Here is a 26,905-nt window from a genome sequence, read left to right as displayed (position 1 = left end):
GTCCACTCCAGAGCTCTACCAGGAAGGCCCCTGGACACCTTCTCCAGGACAACCGGCACATCCCCGTCCCCAGGCTCAAATGCAAATACCGCGTCTCACACATCAAACCAGCCCCCTGTCCCCCTCAGCCCTTGGCCCTGGCATCTCCTCTCAGCCCCTCGCCCGCACTGCACCAGACTTTATGCTGGCTCCTCAGCACCCACTGGGCCCCTGCCTCCCCGTCTCGCTCCTGCTGCCCTTGACCCCAGCCTCACAGGTCCCTCCCAGGACACACAAAATCCTGCTTCCTCCAGGCGCCCCCCCAACTGGCGGAGGGAAGGGACCAGGGCGCACTTGATTCCATGCACCCTCAGCATCCAGCATCAGCCTGACTCCCAGTCCAGGCCAAGGACCGTTCATGAAGAGGACGGGCATTTGCAGATGTCTGAAAGCTCTAGAACTGCCAGAGGAGCTGCTGTGTGGAGCTGGAGTGGCCCTGGGGTCCAGCCTTGGCCTGAGGTTAGGAGAGACCTCAGAGCAGTTTTTAAGCAAGGGCAGGATGTGAACACAGCTAGGTTCCAGAAGGTTTTCTCCAACAGCCCCTGCATGTGCGACCCCAGAGAAGCCTGGTCAGAGGCAGTTCCTGGCTGCGCTTTGCTGTCGGCTGTGACTGAAGGCAGATGTCCCCTCAGCCGGGCAGCCCACCTGCCCCTCACCTCTCCCCCCTCTCATCTGGCTGCTTCGCCCAAGACCTCCAGGCACCGTGGGGCGGCCACAAGAAAGATACGAAATCACCAGGGAGCAAAGGCCCCTCTTGCTCTTTCAAGTCCTTGCTTTGTTTCTGCACAGCCATTGTCCCTCCAATTCCGCTGATTAAAGGGCTTTCCTCCCAGGCACGCCCGCAGACGGGCGCGTCCCACACAGCAACCCAGAAGGGCCCTTCGTCGGCACCTCGTCCATCCCAGAAGCCAGGGCCGGCCCGGCTCAGGCGCTCCTATTTGTGGGTTTCACCATGGGATCAAGACAGAAAATTAAATCCATCACAAGCCGCAGAACGCTCTGAACCAGCCCACCCAACGGTCACACGAGAAAAAGCTGCCAACTAATGACTTGCAGTTTTCCTACTAGAAAGGTTTCTTTTAATCAGGGCTGTGGTGGGCTTGCTGAGCTTTTGGTTAGAATTCTTGGGGATAAGGGTTTCTCCCTTCCAGTAGAGACCTCACAGCAGGACACTGGGAACATGTGACAGTGAGACCTGGAACCCTGCTTTTTTTTAATCCTTAAACCATTCTACTGAGGTAAGATTGACACATCAAAAGCTGTGCATATTTAACGGATACAACTTGATGAATTCAGAGGTAAATGTACTCTAGTGAAATGACCCCTACAATCTATGCCACAGACAAACCCACATCACCTTTATTATTATTATTACTTTGTGATAAAAACGCTTAACATAAGATCTACTATCTTAGCAATTTTTTTTGGGGGGGGGTTGGACCCATGGAAGTTCCCCAGCTAGAGGTGGAATCGGAGCTGTAGACGCCGGCCTACACCACAGCCACAGCAATGCGGGATCCAAGCCAAGCCTGCAGCCTACACCACAACACCAGATCCTTAACCCACGGAGCAAGGCCAGGAATGGAACCTGAGTCCTCATGGATACTGGTCGGGTTCATTACCGCTGAGCTACCACGGGAACACTCCTCTTAACAAATTTGTAAGCATACAGTACAGTATTGCTAACTATGGGTCTATGCCATATAGACCTCTAGGAATCATTCATCTGGCATAACTGAAGCTTCGTACCCTGTGACTAGCACCTCCCCGATTGCCCCTCCTCCCAAGATTCCACTCTCTGTGCCTATAAATTCAACTGTCTTAGAGCCCCTCCTGTGAGTAGGGTCATACAGGAGTGGTCCTTCTGTACTTGGCCTATTTCACTTAGTATACTGCCCTCCAGATCCATCCATGTTGTCACAAATGGCAGGGTTTCCTTCTTTTTCAAGGCTGAATAATATTCCATTGCACATAAATAGCACATTTTCCTTATCCATTCATCTACTGATGGGAAGAAACCTGCTTTAGGTGACAGAAAGTTCCAGCAAGAGCTGAGAAGACCAGAAGGTCTTCTGCTCCCTGATCCTCAGGGTCTTGGGGTCAGGACATGGATGCTGTGACCATCCTCCAGATGAACAGATTGCAGTTCAGAGAGGGGGCATGGGGGAGTTCCCGTCATGGCTCAGTGGTTAACAAATCCAACTAGAAACCATGAGGTTGCGGGTTCGATCCCTGCCTTGCTCAGTGGGCTAAGGATCTGGCATTACCATGAGCTGTGGTGTGGGTCACAGATGTGGCTCAGATCCCACGTTGCTGCAGCTACCAGCAACGTGGGATAGGCAGCTACCAGCTTTGATTGGACCCCTAGCCTGGGACTCTCCATGTGCCACAGGTGCAGCCATAGAAAAGACAAAAAAAAAAAAAAAAAAAAAACGGAGGAGGGCAGGGGGCATCAGTTTGCTAAGACTGCTGTAACAAATGAGCTCCAACGGAGTGATGGACAATGACGGGTATTAGTTATCTTACAGCTCTGGAGGCCCAAAGTCCAAAATCAGTCTGACTGAGCTGGAGTTGAGGTGTCACCGGGACTGATGTTCAGCGGGGCTGGTTCCCTCCGGAGGCTCTAGGGGAGAATCTGTTTGGAGTTGTTTCCAGCTTCTGGAGGCGGCCCACGCACCCTGGCTCGAGGCCCCTTCCTCACATGACTCCTACCTCTCTTTTCCATGGTCACAACCACCTTCCTGCCTCCCTCGTAGGAGGGTCCCATGATTGGCGTGTGCACAACTGGAGAAACCAGGACCAGCCCCCATCTCAGTGTTTTTAGTCACGTCTTCAAAATCGCTTCAATCAAGTAAGGGAACAGAGTCACGGACATGGACTCCGGGGATTAGGAAAGGGACAACTCTGGGGCCCATTATTCCACCTCCAACCCAGGGCTGGCCTGAGGTCACACAGCTGGGTGGTGGCCACACTGTGCCTGGGGGGAAGGAGCCGTTCAGCCAAGTGGAAACTGGGTTACAGACCTCTGCCACCTTTTCAGGGTTCCTGCACGTGACCATGAGCCTGATTTTTGGAAACCTGGTCCCTAGTTAATATTCTAGGAACTGCAACAAGTAGGATAGACGCTGTCTCTGTGCCCTAAGGCCTCTAGAACTGGGTCCAAATGCAGACATCGCTCCTCCCCCAGAGGGCCTGGGAGAAGACCTACAGAGGGCTGCCCAGGAGGATGGAGCCCCTTTCCTCCCCAGGTCTCCTGGGTCCAACTGTCACTCACCAGGACCTGTACTGACACATACCCAGGACACCCAGGGTCTGGGGGTGGGTCACGGCCCCTGCACAGGACGAATTCACAGCCTGGACCAAGTCAGGCCATCAGAAAAGTAAACAATAGGAGTTCCCGTCGTGGCACAGTGGTTAACCAATCCAACTAGGAACCATGAGGTTGCGGATTCGATCCCTGCCCTTGCTCAGTGGGTTAACGATCTGGCGTTGCCGTGAGCTGTGATGTAGGTTGCAGACGTGGCTCGGATCCCACGTTGCTGTGGCTCTGGCATAGGCTGGAGGCTACAGCTCCGATTGGACCCCTAGCCTGGGAACCTCCATATGCCATGGGAGCAGCCCAAGAAATGGCAAAAAGACAAAAAAAATAAAAATAAAAAAGTAAAATAAAATAAAATTGTATCAACAGAAATATTAAGAAAAAAAGAAAAGTAAACAACAACCAGAATTGTCACCAGGCCCCAGAAGTTCCAGCAAAAAGGGGGTGACCCACAGCCCCCAACACAGTGCCACCTGTGCTTGTGTAGAAGCAAACTCCCAGGACCAGAGGCCCTCCCATCTTGTACTGGAACTGGATCCCCGAGCAGGCAAACAAGCCTCTTTTCTTTGCCATCTGCTCCAACTCTGAGGGCTGGGGCCCTCCCTGCCCCCATCTCCTTCCGCTGCCCCAGCCCCCATGTGGCTTCTATTTCCACCACCAGGCAGCACCAACCTCTGCACAGAAGGCTTTCGTTAGCAGGTCAGGCCGGAGAGGCAGGGTGAGGGCAAAGGGCAGAGGCCAAAGAGGAGACTGAGGGAGAGGATGCCCTCGGAGGGAACCTGAAGCCCTTCAAGGAGGAGAGCACAGAGGAGGAGAGAGGGGGAACAGGGGAGGAGAGAGGGCGCAGAGGAGGAGAGAGGGGTGCAGAGCCCTGGGGGTTTGTGGGAGGCCCGAGCTGGCCAGGCCCTTTCCCCCACAGCCCCCTGCAGCACAGCCCCCTGCAGCGGGCCCTCAGCTTCCCAGCCCCAGAGAGGCAGTTCCCAATTCCTGAGACCTCACCAGATATTTACATGGAGAATACTCAAGGAATTTTCAGGAAAACTCCCCCTTCCCCACCCATTCCCACTTCAAAGGGAGAAGCAAGACCCCCTAAAGCTGGTGGTCTTTGTGGCTTCTTTAAAGTGGCTTCTGGAAAACTGGTCTGGTGGGAACAAACCACAGATGAGGACTTTGCTCTAGGACGCGTCAGAATTGTAGGCCTGCCCTGGAGGAGAGGTGAGGCTGGAGCCTCAGTTTCCCGCAGGAGGGTGGGTCAGGCACTCAGTCCTATGGTCACTTATTTGTCCCTTGTTTTTGTCCCCTTGTTTGCACCTGTGAGTTGACCGAAATTTGAGTCTTTGCTCCCAGTTAATGTCTGACCCATAGGAGCCCATGGACAATGCAAAGTCGACTGTGCCTCAGTCACCCCACGGCTCCGAGCACTCAGCAGGCCCACCGGGAGCATCTGAGCGAGCATTCCCGATGGGCAGTCATCTCTGTTCTGGGGCCTTTGGAAAAAGGCTCTGGTTCTCATCTTCCCCAGGTGGCCTCACTTCCCCTCCCCCACCCGAGGCCCTTACCTTGCTGACAAAATCCTTCCTAGCTCAGCGCAACCAATGATACTGGTTAAAATAGCAAAAATACGTATTATTGAGGGCATGGCTAAGTCGGAGAGGAAGGAAAGGAATTTGTAAGAGGCCAGAAACTGATAGTGTGTGTTCACCAGGATACGATCTCATTGCTGGGCTTCTGGATATCTGGAGGTATAGCCTAAGGAAGCTGGGAAGTCAGGTGAGAGACCCTGCTATAAAGCCCCATGGCTGAGGTAGGCAGAAGAAATGCATAAATGTCTCAGCCTTGATGCTAGGGCAGAAGGCCTAACCTCAAGCCTTGGGCATACTCCACCTTTTCTCAGAAAGCTCCTGGAGGATGTGTTCCATCACGATGAGAAAGTAAACCAAAAAGAGTGGGTCTGAAATGCAGGAAAGAGGGTGCCCAAGACGGGAAAGAAGCTTGGGGGAGAGGAAACACCCAGGTTGTTGGTGAAGAGTGATCCCGAAATGGTAGGTTTCAATTTCTACCTGCCCAGATCTTAGCACATCAGAGGTTCAAGGAGCAACTGCTCCAAGAAGATGAAAGTAGTGGAATATCTACTGCAGGATCAGAAGGAAATCTGCATGACGGGGGGAGTGTTTGGAAGTGCATTAATAAAATACAGAAAGGCTAAGTGAACCAAAACAAGAAAGGTCAAAAATGTGTTCAGGAAAAGAAAGACATCATATCACGCTATATGGCTCAGCTATCACCAGGCATAGAAATGCGTGTTGAGGAGTTCCCGTCATGGCTCAGTGGTTAAGGAATTCAACTAGGAACCATGAGGTTGTGGGTTCGATCCCTGGCCTCGCTCAGTGGGTTAAGGATCCAGTGTTGCCGTGAGCTGTGGTGTAGGTCGCAGACATGGCTCAGATCTGGCATTGCTGTGGTTCTGGCGTAGGCTGGCAGCTACAGCTCCAACTGGACCCCTAGCCTGGGAACCACCACATGCCAAGGGTGTGGCCCTAGGAAAGACAAAAAGACCAAAAAAAAAAAAAAGAAAGAAAGAAAGAAATGCGTATTGAGCTAGCCAGGACTGTGACATGAATAAAGTGTCTTGGGCAAATGAGGACACAGGAAAAGCGTGTGAAGGGGAGGACAGCATCTCGAAGACGCGCCCCTCTCATATTTCATCGTACAAAGTTGATACCTAATGCCCCACACGGAAAAATCCAAGATGTAGCCATGTGACTACGTCTCTTAGAGATGTGGGGGCCCATACCAAAAATACAAAAAGTCAAAAAGAGTTGGGGTGGTTGTCTGGAGAACAAGAGAAAGGAGGTGGATGAGAGAGGATTGCTGTTTCTCATTTCAAGCCTTGTAGAACTATTTGGTTCTTGAAACTATGTACCTGTGCAACTTTCATAAAAATTTCCAAATGAAATGAGACGTTAAAATACATGATCCAGGAGGGATAATGCCAGGTGCCTAAAAGACTTTTCTTTTTTTTTTTGGTCTTTTTTTTTTTGCTATTTCTTGGGCCGCTCCCATGGCATATGGAGATTCCCAGGCTAGGGGTCCAATCGGAGCTGTAGCCACCAGCCTACGCCAGAGCCACAGCAACGCGGGATCCGAGCCACGTCTGCAACCTACACCACAGCTCACGGCAATGCCGGATCGTTAACCCACTGAGCAAGGGCAGGGATCGAACCCACAACCTCATGGTTCCTAGTTGGATTCGTTAACCACTGCGCCACGACGGGAACTCCTAAAAGACTTTTCTTGTTTAGTCTTTACCACCACGTTTGAGGTAGTCAGGATGGTTGTCCCCGCTTTACAGATGAGGAGATGGAGGCTAATGGAGAAGAAATGGCTTCTCCCAGGTCACATAGCTGGCAGGTGATAGAGGCAGGACTTAAACTCTGAGTCAGACTCATGGTCACCAAATTATAGATCCTCGGAAACAAAGCCACAGGCAAGATCGCCTTTTTTGTGCTACGTATTATGCCTCAGCCTCCACAGGCCTTGAAAAGAGGGTGGTGGTGAGTTGGGATTGGTGAGACATTCTCGGGAAGTTTTGCCATGTGGCCATGCTACCGTCTGCCAGGCTATATTCATCTCTCTGCAGGCTGGTGACACAACATAAGCTTCCTGACTTGGTGCAGCTGCAAGGCTCTCAAGGGCATTGTACCTGATGACCCATGTCACTCCACTCCAATCCTCCCGGGCCTCCAGAGGCTCCTCATGGGCCCCAGGATGAACCATGCTCACCTCTATTCTTTTTTTGCCTTTTCTAGGGCCACTCCCACGGCATATGGAGGTTCCCAGGCTAGGGGTCAAATCAGAGCTGTACCACCGGCCTACGCCAGAGCCACAGCAACGCCAGATCCGAGCTGCGTCTGCGACCTACACCACAGCTCACGGCAACGCTGGATCCTTAACCCACTGAGCGAGGCCAGGGATCGAACCCGCAACCTCATGGTTCCTAGTCGGATCTGTTAACCACTGAGCCACAACGGGAACTCCTCACCTCCATTCTTGCTTCCATCTCTCGTTCTCAGAACCCTGGGCCACACCATGCTGGGCCCCCTCCCACTCTCTTGCTGGGCCTTTGCTCACTCCCTGTCTCAGCCTTCCCCATCTCTGCCTCTTCTACCTTCAGAGCCACCTCAAATGTCACCCCCTTTGGAAAGTCTCCCCAGCTGTCCTGGGTACCACATGCTCCTGCTTCTTTTCCTTGTATCCCTTTGTCCAGACCTTTGTGACTCCAGACCTCACGGGATACCTGTTCACTGATTCTCCTCTACTAGACTGTGAAGGCAGGGACCTTTTCTGAACCATTTCTGCCTACTCAGCAACTGAAAGTCCGTGCAAAACCCTGGGCATCTGGAATAGTTACAGAATGACTGAAGACTGCTTCGTTGAGGCTTCCAGGCAAATATGCTACAAGGTAGGACCCACGATTAAATATACTGACCTTCCTCCTTAACATATCCTGCATGATCTCAACTCTGCAAAGTGATAGAGAGACAGATAGTAGGTAGATAGATGATAGACAGGTAAGCACAGAGTAAAGACCAAAAGGAAATACGCCTCTCAAAAACAGAATTATAGGGAGTTCCCACCATGGCTCAGCGGAAGCAAACCCAACTGGTAGCCATGAGGATGCGGGTTCGATCCCTGGCCTCACTCAGTGGGTCTGGGATCTGGCGTTGCTGTGAGCTGTGGTGTAGTTCATAGACATGGCTCAGATCCCGCGTTGCTGTGACTATGGTTGTGGCCAGCGGCTGTAGTTCCAATTTGACCCGTACGTAGCCTGGGAACCTCCATGTGCCGCGGGTGCGGCCCTAAAGAGACAAAAAAAAAAAAAAGAAGAAGGAAATTCTGACACACGCTACAACATGGATGAGCCTTAAGGATACTATGCTAAGTGAAAGCAACCAATCACAAAAGGACCAGTACTATGTAATTCCACATATACCAGATACCTAGAGTCATCAAAACCACAGAGGCACAGCAGGTTAGGGATCTCGCATTGCCACAATTGCAGCTCAAGTTCAATCCCTGGCCCAGGAACTTCCACATGCCATGGGGGTGGCCAGCCCGCCCCCCACCCCCCACCACCACAGAGACATAAAGTGGAACGGCAGTTGCCAGGGCCTGGAAGTGGGTTGCAGAGAACTGGGAGTTAGTGTCTAATGGGTGCACAGTTTCTGTTTTGCAAGATGAAAAGGGTCTGGAGATGGATTGTGCTGATGGTTTCACAACATCATGGAGAGACTTGGTGCCATAGCACCATTGAACTGTACACTTACAAATGCTTAAGGCGGGAGTTCCCGTTGTGGCTCAGTGGAAACGAATCTGACTAGCATCCATGAGAATGCAGGTTCGATCCCTGGCCTTGCTCAGTGGGTTAAGGATCCAGCGTTGCATGAGCTGTGGCATAGGTCACAGATGGGGCTTGGATCCTGCATTTCTGTGGCTGTGGTGTAGGCTGGTGGCTACAGCTCTGATTCAACCCCTAGCCTGGGAACTTCCAGGTGCCACACATGCGCGCCTACCCTCAAAAAATGGTTAAGATGGTGGTGTGTATTCTATCACGATGAAAAGAATTAAATTTTTTAAACTTAAGAAATGGAATAATAAATGATTTCTTTCTTTCCACATTTTCATAATTTGCAAATAATCTATAATAAATATAATCGGGGGAAAATAAACCTTTATTGAAGAGGATGCGTCAGACCCCTTTCACCTAAACATCTGTGCTGGCCACCAGAACCCCAACCCTGCTGCTCCCAGGCCTGCTGGGCCATGGGCTTCCATCAGCTTTCTCTACCTGACACCAACATTTGGTTTCCATTCCCAACTCTTCACATAATTCTTGGAGATCAGGGCCTGCCAGTTTTGGGTCCAGAGGAAAGAAAGCGGCCCTTGGGAGGGTCGGCTTGCACCCCATGGGGGCGCATTTGGCTGGGCCAGTGGTGAGCTGTCTTGCCCATACGCCCTCTAGCCCCCAGAGCCCATCCATCCTGCAGTCTACCCACCCACTGTCAGCAGGGCAGGCGAATTTCCTGGTGCATGGTAACCCAAGCCCCTCTCCACTCCCCACGGGCATGGCCAGGCTCTGTTATTCATCTTGGGGCAGATCCTATGTCCGAACCTGAGACAGCTGTCCCCACGTGCAGCAGCCCCAGGCCAGCAGGCAGACAGCTTCCAGCCCTCTGGCCTCCCTGCCAACCCCCTTGTTCACGCAATGCCTGGACCCTCCCTCTTCATCAGGCTCCACCAGGCCCCTTGCTCACACCCTGGTTCATTCCAGGTTAGAAGGCAGCTCCAGAATCCTGAGCTCTGGAGCCACTTGGGCTTTTCAGCCAAGAAAGGGAAACACTGCGGTGTCCCACTCGGGCCTGCGGCGGTTGAATCAATAAGGGACTGTTTGAGTCCATGCTCCATGCTCAGCCCTGGGTTACCCGCCACGCAGACAAAGCCATCTCGGATGCCCGGAGGGCTGCACCCCCAGCTGCAGAACAAGCTCATGAAATGAGAGTAAAGCAAAGCCAGGACAGATATTTGACCCACATGGCCAGGTGTTCCACAATCCGGAAGGCAGTGCCACCCACCCCAGAGGCCACCATTCACACTGGATTCCAAGCGGAACACACAGCCCCGATTCAAATGGCTCATTTAACGTACCCACAGGAACCAGCTAGGATTGGTCCCATCTCACAGATGTGTAAACTGATGCAAGGTAACAGGAACTTGCCCACAGCAAGAAGGGAAGCCAAGTTTCTGATGTCGATGAGGCCCACCCACAGCAGCCCTACTTGGCTGAACCTTTATAAGCTGCCCCGCCCACCCCCTCACAGCTGGCAAATGCCCACCCATCATGAAACTGCTTGGCTTTATCACCTATTTCTGGCTCTAAATGGCAGATTCCAGGGATATAGTGATAACGAAGGCTGAAAATTCCAGGGCCCCCAGAAGCTTCGCCGCTAGGATGTCCCAAGATCCCAGGCATTCATGACTTTGACCTTCTGTATTCTCCGGGTCACTGCTGTGACTCAGTCTTAGCTGTCACAGTGATTCCCCCACCAACAGGTACAGAAAGACCAGAGTCTGTCTACAGAGCCAGCCGCAGGCCATACGAAGCAACTGGACGTCTAATGCATGGACTAAAATATAGCCGGCAGCAGCTATAAGAGAGGGTCATGCCAGTCTCAAACACTGCTATCTCGCCGTCATCCTAACACGCTTTGAGCCTGCAGTTTAGGGGAAACATCACCTATCTATGAGATAGGTTCATGGTTCTTGGCTCTGCTCATCAAGATGCCCTTTGGGGAGTTCCCATCATGGCTCAGCAGTTAATGAACCCGACTAGCATCCATGAGGATGCAGGTTCGATCCTTGGTCTCGCTCAGTGGGTTAAGGATCCAGCCTTGCCGTGAGCTGTTGTGTAGGTCGCAGACGTGGCTCAGATTTGGCGTTGCTGTGGCTGTGGCATAGGCCAGTGGCTACAGCTCCGATTTGACCCCTAGCCTGGAACCGTCCACATGCCACGGGGGCGGCCCTAAAAAGACAAAAAAATGCCCCTTGGTTTTCATTTTACTTGCATTTCCCAGCATAGGACAAGCTGGGCGGGGGAGAGAAGGAATCACATACTCTCCGCCCCTGCTCAGCATTCACCTCCCTACCCCCCTTCAAATAGATGCTGGCTCTGTCAGAGAGAAACGGACCACACAGAAGCTCATGGTCTAGGACCAGGGCTGTTTTTAGGATGAATACGTCGTTATGGATGGGGAAGGAGAGGACGGATGGGTGACGATGGCAGAAATGATTCAACCTCAAATCAGAATGACTGGCCTTACAAGGAGCTAGAAATCACAGTCCATTATTAACCTGTTTGTTCAATAAATGGGGGGACACAGGGGAGGAAAAGGTAGGTGAATCCTGGGTTCTCTGACTCCCCAAAATATCCTATCTATAAACCAAGAAGTGAGGCAAATATCTTATCATCTTTTAGCCATGTCCGGGACCCACAAATTGTCTACCTCTCTTCAGAGTAAACGAGGGAGAAGGAGAGAAGAGGGAGCAGAAAGGGTGACCCTGGGTGAGAACAAACCACAACCCACTTCCCTCTCTCGCCTCAGAGCCCCCTACCTAGCCATCCTTTGTTAGAAAGACGAGGCTCCATTCTTCCAGCCCAACCAAGATGCTGACTTACACAATGACCAACACACACACACAAATACACACACACACACACACACACACACACACACACTGGAAGACTGCAGGGTTCTCTACCTCAAAAATCCTAGAGAACCCCCTGAAAAACCATTAAAATATTTTTTTAAATGCCTGAGGTAGCAGGATATAAAATCAACAAGCTCCAAATCAACAGCTTTCCTATTTGCCAGACATAAACATTTACAAGAGGCAGGGAACAGAAAGGACTCATTCACAAAGCTATAAAAACTATAAAATGCCTAAAAGTAAATCTAACAAGATCTGGATAACTAACAAGGAGCAGTATACCTTGTTCCTGAAAAACACACAATATTCTAAACATTGAATTCTATTAATCCATTAAGTCCACACGGCCTGGATCAAAATCCCAACAGCATGTTTTACAGAACCAGAAAAAGATGATTCTGAAATGCACCCAAAAGAAAAAGTGCACAACAGATGCTAAGAATATTTTGAGGAGTTCCCTTGTGGCGCAGTGGAAACGAATCCAACTAGGAACCATGAGGTTGCAGGTTCAATCCCTGGCCTTGCTCAGCAGGTTAAGGATGTGGCATTGCCATGAGTTGTGGTATAGGCCACAGACACTGCTCAGATCCTGTGTTGCTGTGTCTGAGGCGTAGGCTGGCAGCTACAGCTCTGATTAGACCTCTAGCCTGAGAACCTCCAAATGCTGCAGGTGTAGCCCTAAAAAAGCAAAAAAAAAAAAAAAAGAATATTTTGAGAAAAATGAATGGTAAAAGAGGAAATGCTCTACCAACTAAAAAAAATAAGAATAAAGACACAATAATTAACATAATATGTTGGCACCAGATCAGATTAAGAGTTCAGAAAAAGGACTGTGAGTGAGTTCCCACTGTGGCTCAGTAGGTTAAGAACCCAATGAGTAGCCATAAGGGTGCGGGTTCGATCCCTGGCCTCGCTCAGTGGGTTAAGGATCTGGGCTGCCACAAGCTGCAGTGTAGGTTGCAGATGCAGCTCTGATCTGGTGTTGCTGTGGCTGTGGTGTAGGCTAATAGCTGCAGCTCCGATTCGACCCCTAGCCTAGGAACTTCCATATACAACAGGTATGGCCCTAAAAAGAAAAAATAAAGAGAAAGGACTGTGTACATAGGAAAATTTAGTATGTTATAAAAGTGGCATTTCAAGTTATTGGGAATAGCTAGATTATTCAATAGAAGTGTTGGGGGGAGGTTTGAGAGAGAAAAAACTAAAGTTAAATCCCTACCTCACAGCCTATGTAAAAACTTTCTTGCAAAGCAAAAACCATGCCTTTATCACGACTCTTCACACAAGGCTAAGTCTTAACAGGATTTTGAGGCTCAAAGCTGCTTTCAGTCTTAACGCTGTTTGAAATCTAGGATCATTCCAACTCTCCAAGGTTTCAAATGTCTGATTTATCTTTCCTTTTTCATTCCCATGTGTGTGGTAGGCTAAATAATGCCCCACCCCCAAAGATATTCTCATCCGAATCCCAGGAACCTGCAGATATGTTGCTTTATACAGTAAAAGGGACTTTGCAGGTGTGATTAAATTAAGGATCCTGGGGAGTTCCCTGGTGGCCCATCAGGTTAAGGACCTGCCATTGTCACTGCTGTGGCTCAGATCACTGCTGTGGCAAGGGTTTGATCTCTGATCCCAAAAGCCTACAAGCCATGGGTGTGGCCAAAAAATTGAGGATTTTGTGGTAGGGAGCTGATCCTAGATTATCAAAGTGCACCCGACTTAATCACAGGGTCCTTCTGAAATGGGAGCAGGAGGATCAGGGTCAAAGAGAGATAAGAGGATGCCCTCAGAAGATGGAGGAAGGAGCTCTAAGTCAAGGAATGCCGGCAGCCTCTAGAAGCTGGAAAAAGCAAGGAAATGGATCCTTCCCTGGACCCTCCAGAAGGACTGGTCCTACAAATACCTTTCACCCCAGTGAGATCAAGCTCAGACTTCTAATCTCAACAACTGTAGGATAATAAATTTGTGTTGTTTTAAGCCATACAGTGTACGATCATTTGTTACAGCAGCAATAGGAAACTAACACAGCTTGCAACATGGTCAGTCCTTTCCTGGAAACTCTCTGTAATTCAGGGACTCTGGAGAAACCGAGAAATACAGCGACAAACACGAAAGAAGGGATCTCTGCCCTAGAGGGACTTACAGTCTCTCTCAGTGTAGACAACTATTAACTAATTATCAATCAATTAATTGTAGGACTGACTTCATTATCATGAGCTTCTAAGTGGGAGAGTAAGCTCTGAGGGCATTTAACAAACGGGCCTGAGCTTGCCTTGGGCAATGGGGGGGGGGGGGACGGGGGGGGGGCAGCGGCAAAATGTTCCCTGAAGATGTGCTATTTAAACTGATCTCTAAGCTTTGTGTGGGACCTAGGTAGAGCAAGAGAAAGCAAAGACTGATCAAAGCAATGCAAAGGCCCTGAGGCAAGAAGAAACTTGAGATTAAAAGGTGGCCAATGGTGGTGAGTAGAGCACCCAGAGAGACAAGAAGCAAGCTAGGTGGGGTCAGACTGGGCTCCTGATGGAGGGGTCTTTCCCATTGTTCAGCTGCCTTTCCAGGAAGGCAGTGTTCAAAGCTCTTGCACAAAGAGTTTCAGGATCTGAGCTGTCATCATCAGCCAGGGGACAAAAGAGAGAAAGAGCCTGGCAAACCCTGTAGAGGCCCAGGATCCCATGACCCCAGAAATAGAGGGTGTCCAGGCAGGTTGAGACCTCTAGGAACCAGAGAATCTGCCGCCGTGTGGCCAAGTCAATCACAGAGAGGCAGGAAGAGCTAAGTGCCGATTCACCAGATAAGTCCCTGCAGGAATGACAAAAATGTCAGATGCCAGAGGCAACTGGCCAGGGTGCAGACAGCTGGAGCCAAATCAGAAGGAAATGGCCACCTTCTCCCCAAAGGCCCTGGCGCCTCCAGGGGCCAGCAGGGCAGGCAGGGTCAGCAGGCAGCCTGCCACAGGGCCTGATTCCAGAAGTTACTCTCTGGGGAAGAGGGCAGCCTGAGCGTTTCACAGTGGTTCCAAGCCGAGGAGCTCCTCCACCAGGCCTCCTGAGTGCTAGGAACTGGGGTCTTCTCAGCAAAGGCCATACGGTCCCCAGTCTTCCAGAATGAGGAAGGGGGAGGGGACCAGGCACCATCAAACAAAGACACAAAATGTTTGAGCTGCAAACCACAGCCAGGCATGGGTGCAAACAACTTCACACACACACACACACAATTGTCCATCCTCCTGCCAGTGTTGGTGCCCTCAGTCTTGCTCAGAGGGCGGGCTTGGGGTCTGCAAGGCTGGGGGGCCCTGGTCCGGTGAGTAATGGTCTGCATATTTAACAAACACATTTCCTCATCTGATCCCAGCCCAATCCTACTAGTTTCATGTTACTGGTGAGGCACTGAATCAATGAGGGGAATTACTGGCTTGACTGTGGGTCCCCTGCTGAGTGGTGACAAAAGAAGCCTTCTCCCCCACCCTGGGGCCACATGGGGTCCCCTAGCTGTCACACTCCCGGGACTTGAAGCTCATCCGAATGCCTCAGCCTCTAACTCACTGTGGGCATCTCAGGACCCCAGACCCTCCAACCTGCTTCCCAGTCGTATTCCGAGGGCGACCCTCTTTGCTAAGCTGGGACAAAGGACCAGCCCCCCACTCTCGCTCTTGGCCTTGAAAACCTGAGCTGTGTCTAAGGGATTCAAGAAAAGCCTACAGGCCCCTCCCTCCATATTTCCCTGGTCCCCCCCAGGACCAGGGTGGGCGACTGCAGGGCAAGGTAGGAAATGACCCCAAAGAGAGGTCTTTTGCAAAAGGTGGAGGGCGCCATAACCGCTGAGGCATTTACCCTTGACGCACTGGGCCCGCATTTCCCAAAGACAGCGTCTGGAATGACATCCAAACAGCAGGCTCCCCAGAAGAGGATCCAGTGGCCCCAAATGTCTGCAAAACTCTCCTTTTTCCCAAGCTTTGCGAGGCCCAACAGCCCCCTGCCCGCTCCGAGAAAGCCCTTGTCCTCCACGGGGCCACAGAGAGCACGTACTGGATGCTGTCCTCAGCGCTTTACAAACCTTAACTCCGCGAAGCCCCAAAACCACCTGAGGAAGTAAACCCTGCGATCTGCCCATTTTACAGATGAGGACACTGAGGCACAGGGAGATCAGGTAGCTCGCTCTATCAGAGCCACCCAGAGCAGGGATTCAGACTCAGGCCGCCTGGCCCCACCGCCCACTCTTCATACCCTCCCTCTTTCTGAAGGAAACTCTTAAGCTTGCTTCTCATAACTTCCATTACCACCTGACAGAACAAGCTTGGAAAGAGCACTGCGGGCAGCAGGGGAGCTGCCCAAGGTCAGCGGTCAGCGGGGCCAGCTCTGACCCCTGCCCCTGTGGCTCTGAAGGCAGCTAGGGACAGGGCAGACGGCGAGGCGGGGAGACAGGAGCCCCCACCTCTCGCCTGAGTGTTACAGAATTAACCTGGACTGGGTCCAGCTTCTTTCAAGGTGGTCTCGTCCAGGCCACCAAAGAAACATCTAACCATGGTTTCCGGGAGGGCAGGGAAAGGAAGACCCCTGATGGTGAGGAAGCTGGGGACCCCTGACTCTCCAGGGGAGCGGGGGGACGTGGGGAGAACAGTGGGCTGTGTCTCCTTGCATAGGATCCGCTGCAGGATTCCTGAAAATCCTCTAACAGTTAGTTATTGTTGCCCCTATTCCCCCGCCCCAGGCAGAGCTGGTCTGGCTCCAGCTCACACACCCTCTAAGCGGCAATGAAGTGTTGGACCCGTTCAAGCCAAGAGAAGCTTGGAGTCGTGTTCTTATTGCCACAGAAATTGTTTCTCTGGGAATGGATTTTAAAATAACAGAGAAGCTGGGGGGTTGGAGGTGGGGGGGGGGGACAGCGAGATGAAGGGAGAGGGGATTCGGAAAACTCGGCCTCAGGAAAAGACCTCACCAGATGTTTACACTGAGGCCACCCCATGTGATTTTGTCACTCACTCCTACTTCAAAGGAAGAAGGAGGACCTCTCAAGCAGGAGGAGGCCTCTGGAGCTCCCCTAAACATGGCTTCCAGAGCTGGCCTGGCGGGGACAAAGCACAGACAAGGACCTCACTCCAAGACCACTTAGAACGACAGAGCTGCACAGGGACAGAAGCCACCTCCTCGGCTTCCCAGAGAACAGAGGTCAAGACTCATTCACTCATTCAAAAAGCAGCCATGGGCGTACCCCGGTGGCTCAGCGGGTTGCGGATCTGGCGTTGTCACAGCTGTGGCCAGAGTTTGCTCCCTGATCCGGGAGCTTCCGAATGCCTCCGGCATGGCCAAAAAAAAAAAAAAAAGCAGGGAACACCTGATACATGCAAGCCTGGCTCTAGATGCTAAAAATACAGGTATTTTACAAAAATATAAGGTGAGTAAAGGCCATGCTTTGTTGCCTTGCCAAAGCTGAGAAAATACTGTGCAGTCTTTGCAAGGTTCCAAGGAGCAAAAGAGCTGACTTCCGGCATCCCAGGAGGCTGGGGAAAGCCGGGAGCCCCAGGTTCCAACCTGCTCCAGCCGGTCCACAGTCCACCAAGTGGCCAGGTGCCTCAAAGCACACAGACTTGGAGCGCTCCTCTCTCTGATCCATCCCCGCAGCCCCTCCACCCCTGCCCTGTTTCAGGGTTCCTCACACTGCCTGTTAGCTGCCCCCCTCCTCCGGCTCTCCTTCTGCCCCGTCTCCTCCACACCAGCAAAGCTGGCACAGGACCCACTATGGCCAGGCCTCCTTAGGGTGGCAGAAAAGGGGCCTCACCCTCAGGCTCCAAAGGCCCTGCCTGCCCCACACCTGCAGCCCTCAGTCTGAACCCAACAGCACAAACCACGTATGTCAGGAACCGCCTCCCCTCCCAGCCCTTCCCAGCTGTCCTGCGCGCCCGAAACGCGCCCCCAGTTACTGCAGAGAACACCCCCCCGACTCACCCTACAAGACCCACTTCAAACGTGACTCCTCTAGAAAGTCCTCCAGGCCAGCATTCCCCAACGCATGGAGTCTGGAACGCCATCCCAACAAAAGGACTCCCTGGCCTCATAAGTTTGTGAAACCCCTCCTTCTTGGCAATCTGTGCGTGGTTAGCATGCTACGCAGCACAAGCACGAACAAAATGCTTACTACATATTTTTCTAAGTGCTTTATTAATATGAATTCATTGAAGCCTGGAACAACATTATGTAGTAGATACTCTGATCACCCCCATTTTACAGAGGAGAAAACTGAGGCACAAAGACACCCAAAACTCCCACACACGCACCTCCCCTAGACGGGTACTTGCTCATTCGCCCCTTGCCTGCCGCCCCAAGCCTGCTCACCCCACGCCTGCCCACCCCACTTGGCACACATTTGTGTCACAGCAAACTATACTCTTGCTTCTGAGTCAACCCCGCTGGCCAGGGCCCAGGATGGAACCAACAAGTCCTGCGCTACAGAGACACCACTAATCCCATTGGGCCACAGCGGGTATGCCAACAACTTTTTTTTTCTTTTTAGGGCTGAACCTGCAGCTTTATGGAAGTTCCCAGGCTAGGGGTTGAATCGGAGCTGCAACTGCCGGCCTACACCACAGCCACTAGCAAGGCCAGGGATTGAACCTGCGTACTCATGGATACTAGTCAGGTTCAGAACCCGCTGAGCCACAACCGGAACTCCTCCAATAACTCCTTCTTTTTTTTTTTTTTTTTTTTTTGCCATTCCTTGGGCCGCTTCCGTGGCATATGGAGGTTACCAGGCTAGGGGTCCAATTGGAGCTGTAGCCACCAGCCTATGCCAGAGCCACAGCAACGCAGGATCCGAGCAGTGTCTGTGACCTACACCACAGCTCACGGCAACGCCAGATCATTAGCCCACTGAGCAAGGGCAGGGATCGAACCCACAACCTCATGGTTCCTAGTCGGATTCGTTAACCACTGCGCCATGACGGGAACTCCTCCAATAACTTCTTGAAAGTAAGTCACCAGGGAAGCTGGAACCAGCTTCAGGGACAAGGCCCACAGCAGGCTGCAAGGGATCCTTCGCTCCCTGGAGTTTGCAGAGAGCCTCTCACATTCAGGCCTGGGGCAGAGAGCTCAGCCCCCAGCTCAGTCTGCCTTCCATGGACTCAGAGAAGTTTGGGTGGTTAAATGCCTGGCCTGGGTAAGCTCCAATTCCCGAGAGGCAGGTGTGGGTGGCAGGCAGCCCAGGCGCAGGGCACAGGCTCAGGCTCTCATGTCCCAGGTGGGCTGATCAGGACCACACTAGGAAGCAAACAGCTACGAGAAATGAGTCCATCTGCAAGGAAGGAAAGTGGGAAGTGTGCTCTCTGAAAAAAAAGCACAAGTGATCACAGACATGGGAGGTGAGCAGAGCAGTCCGAGAAGGCTTCCTGAAGGAAGGAGTCTGTGACTGCCCCAAAAAAGGGTGGAACCGGGGTATAGGGGTGCGGAGGGGACAGGCCAAGCACCTCAACTTGGCAGAAACCATAAGAAAGAGACTTCAGAGTCAGAGAGAGTCTAGAGGACCAGGCAAGGGAACTGGGGTGGGGGGGAGGCAGGGCGCCAAAAGACCCCTGCATTCCCCCAGTGCACAGGGTCTCCCACTACAGGTCTTAAGCCAGAAGGGCCATGGAATCAATTTTCTAAGCCTTGGCAAGCACTTTTTCATGAACTAGATAGAATACAATAAAAAAGAAAGTATCACATATGGTAATAGTAAGTGAAACTTGTTTCAGGTATGCGTTCGTGCATGCGTGCGAGTGTGTGTGTGTGTGTGTGTGTGTGTGTGTGTGCGTGCGTGCGCGCACATGGACTCAGGAACCATATAAAAGGCATTTCCTACTATGGTCATGATGAAAGAATCTCAGAAACCTCTGTTCTCCATGCAGTGCTTCCTAAACCTGGCTTCGCCAAAGAAAAAACTGCAAAAAACAACAACAGAAAACCCACCTGGGGAGGCCAGTAAATACAGCTCTCTGGGCCCCGGCCCTCCAGGCTCATGCGTGGGTCTGGAGATCCCATTCTTTAATCTTCCCAGTTCATCCTGAGGAGCCAGCCCTCGCCCAACTGTTTAGGGGACTCCGTACCTAAGACCAGCTAAATAATGTGTGGGTCACAGTGCACCCTGAAATTACGAGGCCCCCTCCTTCGAAAAGCGGGGAAAACCTGTCATTAAAGGCAAGTGACATACAAAGTGTAGGAGTTCCCGTTGTGGCTCAGGGGTAACAAACCCAACTAATATCCATGAGGACACGGATTCGATCCCTGGCCTTGCTGAGTGGGTTAAGGATCCCACCTTGCTGTGCCTGTGGTGTAGGCCATCAGCTGCAGCTCTGATTGGACCCCTAGCCTGGGAACCTCCATATGCCTCAGGTGCAGGCCTTAAAAGACAAAAAGAAAAGAAAAGAAGGGTTTTCCTCCCTTGTGAGCTCTTGCTCTCTCTCGACCTATCTATCGTTTGCTTAGTGTTTCGTGTTTCATGTCCCCCCCCCCACCCCCGCAGGTAAGTGCAGACCCTGACAGGCACCCTCAGACCCTCCCTGAAACTGCATGATGTACTCTCATGCACGGCACCCCAGCCGGGGCAGGGGTCTCCCGTCCAGGGTATGCAGGGAGGCCAGGCCAGGGTTCTCCCCTCCAAGGTATGCAGTCCCCACCCCGGAACACGCTAGGATCAGGTCGGCCAGAGGCTCTCGGTTGCCCAAGTCACCCACTGGGCACACCCTGGCACAGCCAGCCTGGGGTGGGGTAGTGGGCACTGCAGCCGCCACGCCCCAGCCCTAGGTGCACGCACCCAATCCCAACCCTCTCTGAGCCCACATACAGGCTCCTGCCAGAGGCCGAGGATGGCAGCAGTCACTGGGCAGGGGTGGAAAGGGGAGGCCAGGTAGACCTGGGGTGCCAGAGTGGCGGAGTAGGGGGAGTAAGTAACGGAGAACCCACCCAAAGGAGGCGGTAGGAGGTGATAAGAGGTGGGTCATGGTCAAAGCTGAGGATCAAGTCACTGGTGCCCCTTTGGGGAGAGAGCTCTGGTCTCTCTTCCTCTTCTTAAAAGGACAGTAATCCCATCATGGGGACCCCACTCTCATGACTTCATCTAAACCTAATTACCTCCAAAAGGCCCCCCCTCTAAACCCCATCACACAGAGAGTTAGGGCTTCCACATGTGAATTTGGGGGCTAGAGGGAACACAAACATTCAATCCATGACACCTCCTAATATGACGCAATGTGATCCACCAGACCTGTTACGAAGTATTCTTGCCCTGACCCCCACCCCCACAAAGATCATAAATCTGGAGTTCCCACTAGTACTCAACAGGTTGAGAGCCCCGACTAGTATTCATGAGGATGCAGGCTCCAACCCTGGCTTCATTCAGTGGGTTAAGGATCTGGCATTGCCACGAGATTCAATGCAGGTCGCAGATAAAAGTCAGATCCGGCATTGCTGTGACTATGTAACCAGCAGCTACAGCTCCAATTTGACCCCTGGCCTAGGAACTTCCATCTGACGTGGGTATGGGTATTAAAAAGAAAAAGATCCTAAATCTAATAAAACCTTTACAACTAATCTCTAATACAGAAGAAATACAGTGGGTAGAGGATCAAATTATTTACACCACTTGGAAGCAATCAGTCAAATCTAGAACCCGGGATTCTGCAGGACAACTGGCCTTCTTCACTAAGTCAACGGCAGGGGCAACAGCCTTCTTTTAAAGAAGAGCGTGTCCTCCCACCATGAAGGAGACGCAATAACCAGTAAGTGGATTTGATTTCGATCCAGATGTGAACAAACCAACAATGGAGAAAGGCTTTTTCAGACAACTGGAGAAATCTAACGTGGATTGGGTTTCAGATCCAATGATAAGGAAGAAGGAAGAAGAAGAAATGGTGGTGAGTCTGCTGGACGTGGTTAACGGCAAGATGGCAAGGAATCAGGTGTGCGGTGAATATTACAAGCGCAATGCGTGAGTCTGGGATGTGCTTTAAAATGCTCCACACACACAGAAAATGTGTCGGTGGGGGCGGTGGCAGGGGGACAGAAGTGTGGCTAAATGGAGGGTTCGCTTTACTCTCTCTTTGTGTGCAGGCTTGGCAACTTCCATCTAAAAATTTTAATTCGGTATTTTTAAATGTCCCCCAAATCAAAACATCGAACTTTACAGAGAACAGTGGTTCTTAACTGGGCATGATTTTGTGTCCCCACCCCCACCCCGGGAGATATTTGGCAGTGTCTGGGGACATTTCTGACTGTCACAGTTGGGTAGTGGAGGTGTACTGTTGGTATTTAATGGAGAGAAGCCAAGAATGCTTCAAAATATCCCACAGTGGGCAGGACAGCATCCACCACAAAGGGCTCTCCAGTCCACAAGTCATGGGTACCAAGGTTGAGAACCTTGAGACAGAGGCAAGCAGAGTTTCCTAGGGGCGCATAGGAGGCCATCTCCCTCAGCAGGAAAAGGCGTTCCTAGCAAAAGAAAAAAGGAGATTCAGAGAAATGACTCATGCAGTGTAGCTGATACAGAGAGAGACAAAAGATAGGCTTTAAAAAGGGAGCCTTTGCCCCTAACGCTGGAGAGGGTAGATGTCATCCTAAGGCCCAGGGCTACCAATGCATCACACTGGTCACTTTCCTGCCCCACACACACAGTGACGTCACCTGATTGTCCTGCCCTCCTTACCACTGAGCCCAGACTCCCCCTCAGAATCCTCCTTAACACACTGGCCTGGGCAGCTCCTACCAATCAGTGAGAGTTGACCTAAGAGTTGAAATCTCTTGGCCAAGATGATGCACGAGATGTTGGGTCTCCAAAGGGTCTTAACCACTGGACAGCAGTGTGGAAGAAGAAGCCAGACTATCATAGAAGTAAAATAGGCCCCATCCAACCATGGCTAAGCTGGTCATGAACCGTGCGCCCTATTAACAGGCATTTGGGCAAAGAAGGGGAAGCCCAGGATGCCAGACCCCATCACCACTGCCCACGAGCTACGGCTTTGCTAACACACACCCGCAGCCCTCTTGCAGAAAGCTGCAGGGTCCCCTGAGAGCTGGGAGAGTAGGTCAAGGGGACAGCAGGTTGAAGGCTGAAAGGCAATGAAGGTGGGACAAGCTGATAGGCTGAGAAGAGGGACTGAACAAAGGAGAGGGTCAGCGGGGTGAGTGAGGGAGTGAAGGGCCAGAGGGCCTGACTGATGAGATACCAAGGTAGGAGGTTCCTGCTGCCACAAAGCAAGAGCTGGGGGAGGCCAAGGAAAGTGGCTGATGTGGAGGGAAGGGTATTTAAGCTGTTTCTCTGCTTTAAACCCGGGCAGATCCCACAGTGCTCCTGGGTTCTCTTAGAAGATTCCATCTCCAAGCATTAGAACTTTATCTTTTATCCAAATTCAAACCTCTTGGCACCAGCTGGGAGATTCGCACCCAGATAAGGTGCAAGGCCCTTCTCATGCCCCATCACTCACTGCTGTGTTGGACCCTTTAGGGTTAGATACAGAGATGAGGAGGAGACAACAGGCAAGGCTTCTAATGACCATCTGTGAAAGGGAGGGAGGGAAAGATCAGGGAGGGAAGCAGAGAGAAGAGAGATATACATACTTTAAAGAGTTTAGCCAAGGCGTGACCCTTCCTTGGCTCGGATGGAAAAACTGGGGCGGGGAGCTGGGGGCTCCGTCCTTGGGCAGCCTTCCCCGTCAATTAATGTTAGGTTTCCCTTTAGCTTTCATTTGGCATCTGAACAGCTCTACGGATGACAAAAGGCATGGGTGGCCCAAAACGCAAGGCTGCAATATTCCACTGGAAACAGCCCTCTAAGGAATTGGGGTCCTCTTCCCTTTGCCACAATAGCTTCAGCAGAGGGGGCCCACCTTAAGCTGCTGACCAGGGCAGAGCACCCCTGGGTAAGGCTAGATGTGCCAGCACACGTCAGATCCAGATGTCCAGCCCAGGAGGGTAGGTACAGGTACACGCGCACGCATACACACACACACAGACACACAGAAAGGAGGACACAAACTGCCATCAGGAGCAAAAACTGTGAAATAAAAGAACACAATTTGTCAAAAAACAGCCCCGTCACCCAGCCCATCAGCTGAAACCAAGCCACTGTAAACACATTTACGGAGTCAAGCAGAAGCCAAAGCTGTGAAGAGCCCAGTGCCAAGCGTTGTCCCCAAGTCTCCTGTTGCTCATGAATTCATGAGACACAGGACTCTGTGACACCAGACCAGGTCCAGCCCGTATCTCTCCCAGATCTGAATCAGGTACCTGCAGTGCCCACGCTGGGCTTTACATGGAAGTTACACTCTGGAGCATCCATCTCCAGATCCGGAACCTGCCCCAAGCCTCCTGAATACCTCCCAGGATCCTATTCAGAAATCCATTTTCCACAAATTCATCCAGATCCTTCCTGAATCTAAGTACACCTTCTCGCTGCTCCCATCCTGGTAGAGAGAGTTCTGGAAGATTACCATGTTTATTTGGGCCTCGTTTTACTTGTGCTAAAACTATCCTTTCCAAGTGTTTCTGGAGGTCCCTAAGGTCCAGCCCACCAAATGCCAGAACCCCTGTCCCCAAGCACCAGATCCCTTTATGGACGTCCCTCTGGTCCCTCTCAGCATGCAAAGTCCAGGCTGCAGGGCCCCGGCCCCCACCCCCACCCCCAACACACACATACTTTTTAATTAGAAAACTAATACATGTATATATGATCCTTGTAAACAAGACACATGCAGAGGGGAAAAAATGGGAGATCTCTTTCACTCTCTTCCTCTGGTCCAGCCCCGGGTCTTTCCAAAAGTGGTTTCCTACCAACTTTCTTTCTGTATATATGTACATGCGTAGCTGTGATCTATACACAGATCGATTTTTTTCATGGGATCATTCTATATGTATCATTCTGCAACTGTAAAAGCTTAAATTTCAGACTATTCTCATATGTAAGTGTGCAGAGGCCTCACTACTGTGGGTGTTTGGAGAATAATACTAATAGAAGCCTTGGGTAAGTATTTCCAAACAAAATGAAGGAAATAACATTGCTTGCAAAACTTTCTGGAAGCACTTTTATGCTCTTCTGAGTCCCGCCTTATCTAGCCATGAAGCTACCATTCTTCCCAACATAAAAATACCCCTGTCTCCTTGATAGACGACACTGCCAGAATTCGTCTTGGTAATTCTTAGGACCTCCCAGGCTTGGCAAATGTCAAAGAGGACAAAAGACCTGGGATCTGTCTCTTGCCTTGCTCCATAAACGATGAGCAGAGTGGTGCCATGGAAAGAACAAGATCTGGCGAAAGAAAACAGGGGGTGAATTCTGAGTTGCCTCTGATCTTGGGGACCTCTCTCTGAGTCTGTTTCCTCGGTTATAGGAAGAGATAATACTCTTAATAGCTACACCTGGAGTGGTTTTAGGATCAAAAAAAGATGAATGGTACCAATTCAAGTTGTGTGTTCTAGAAGGCTATTACAGCCGTGTGAGTCGTAGTTATTATTAATTGGGAAAAGCTAAATTCGAGCGAGTTGCGCAAATGAGGGATTTAGCAACTTTTACTTGAGAGATTACACATTTTGCGGGGGGGGGATTCAACCGCGGGGTGAGACGCTGCTATAACTTTCCTGGGGTGGCCAGGGCGCCACCTGCCGACGGAGGAGGAGGCCGCAGGTGGGTCCCGGCACCGCGGGCTCCTTGACCCTCCCTGCTCCTTCTCCCACCCTAACGCGGACCCATCCGAGCCGAGCCGATTCCACGTTCACAGGTTGCTGAGGAGCCACAACTGGGGCTCCTTAGAGGCCCTAGTCCCCAAAACCGGATGGAATCGCCCCTCCGGTGTCCCTGGCGGCGAGTGTGAGAGTAGGGGGACCGGACGCAAGGCCCTGGCATCGCGGGAACCTGCTCCCCAACACAAAGCCGCGGCCGCGCAGGTGAGGGCGGAGGAGCCATGTGAGCCCGTAAACGTCCAGGGACTAAACCATCGAGCGCCAGCGAGCCACGGTCGCCCCTCCTTGCGCCCCCGCCGCAGGTTTGAGCCACCTCCACTAGGATTCTGGAGCCGAAGGGGCGAAGGTTGGGGAGCAAGAAAAGGAAAAGGGGGGATGGGCGCGGCCTCAGACCACCGCAGTCCCAGCCCCACACCTTCAGTCTCTCCGTCCCGCGCTCCCAGCCTCCACTGTCCTTGCCCTCAGCGCCCGATCACTCCGCGTCCCCAGCCCCCAGTCCCCGACCGCCCCGCGTCCCAGCCCCCCGCTGTCTGTGCCCCTAGCCGGGTCGCCCCACGCCCCCCAGCCCTCAATCCCATCATCCCAATTCCAAACCCCACCCCCGGCCCCAGCCCCGGACCGCCCTGCGCCCCCCAGGCCCCCAGTCTTCAACCGCCCCGCTCTCTCAGCCCCGGATCCCATTATTTCAAGCCCCAAACCCCACTCCCCACGCCCCCAGCCCGGCGACCGCCCCGAGGCGGAGGCCCCGGGCCCCGCCGTCCCCAGCTACTCACCGGCGGCTCCCGTAGCCACTGCCGGGGGAACCGGCGCCCGGCTCGGGATAGCCGTGCTGCTGCAAGGCTGCGGCCGGGAAGGGGTAGAGGAAGCCGGTGGCCAGCGCCGACCCGCATAGGCAGCAGCACGCCCAGGGCAGGAGGAGAGCCAGCTTCATCTTGCGCGCCCGCCCGCCCGCGGGGACCCGGAGTCCCCGGGCGGGAGGACAGTTGGGAGCGCACCGGCGGCGGGACGAAACCCGCGGCCCCCACCGGGAGCCGAACGAGCGCGCCGGCGAGCGGACGGAGCCCGGGTCCGAGCTGGAAGTGTCTCGGGGGCGCCCACGCCTCTCAGGGCCGCCTTTTCAAATTCAGCGAGGTGGGCTCTGCTCCGTCAAAGGGGGCGTGGGTCTTTCGCATTAACCCTCGGCGGTCCGGGGCCGAGGAGACTGCCCTGGCGGCAGAACGGGGGTTTCCGCTCCGCTGGGGGTCCCGAGAGCCGCGCGCCCCGAAAGCCAGACCTTGGGCCTGAATCCCGGCACACACGCTCTTTAGAACCGTCCCTGTTTGGGTCGCAAATGCTTGTGGCTCTCCCACTGTGTGCCTGGCAAGTACACCTGGCAGTGTTGTTTAATCCCCGCAACGTTGCTCTCTATATTAGGCGGTGCCTTTCCCGTTTTTTCAGAAGTACAAACTGAGGCTCAAAAAAGTTAAGGCAGGAAAAACCCACGCTCCTTGTCTAAGCCGTTTTGGAGAGAACCTCTGCACACCCAGACTTCCCCAGAATCCTCTCCCACTTTCACCTCCAGCCCTACCTTGCCAGCTGTCTCCCTAAG

The 26,905-nt window shown here is 52.4% G+C and overlaps 1 protein-coding gene across 8 annotated transcripts in view; it reads right to left on the bottom strand.

The window, feature by feature from the left end:
• COL26A1 (collagen type XXVI alpha 1 chain) overlaps positions 1-26,647 on the bottom strand; it is a 166,831-nt gene extending 140,184 nt beyond the window's left edge. For 2 of the 8 annotated variants that reach the window (XR_007134866.1, XM_047779750.1), the window contains exon 1: positions 26,091-26,645. Coding sequence is in view for 4 of the 8 variants with exons in the window: in XM_047779750.1 (XP_047635706.1) it covers positions 26,091-26,248 (158 nt within the window). In the remaining 4 variants the exon portion in view is untranslated. Of the gene's footprint in view, positions 1-26,090 lie in introns of all 8 variants that reach the window. The other 6 variants (XR_007134867.1, XM_047779752.1, XR_007134869.1 and 3 more) reach the window with 5 other exon arrangements.
• Between the last annotated feature and the right edge of the window lie 258 nt (positions 26,648-26,905).

Source organism: Phacochoerus africanus, chromosome 5 (genome assembly GCF_016906955.1).
Source record: "Phacochoerus africanus isolate WHEZ1 chromosome 5, ROS_Pafr_v1, whole genome shotgun sequence".
NCBI classification, from domain to species: domain Eukaryota; kingdom Metazoa; phylum Chordata; class Mammalia; order Artiodactyla; family Suidae; genus Phacochoerus; species Phacochoerus africanus.
Note: the sequence above shows the minus strand (reverse complement) of the source record. Positions and strands in the feature narration are given on the sequence as shown.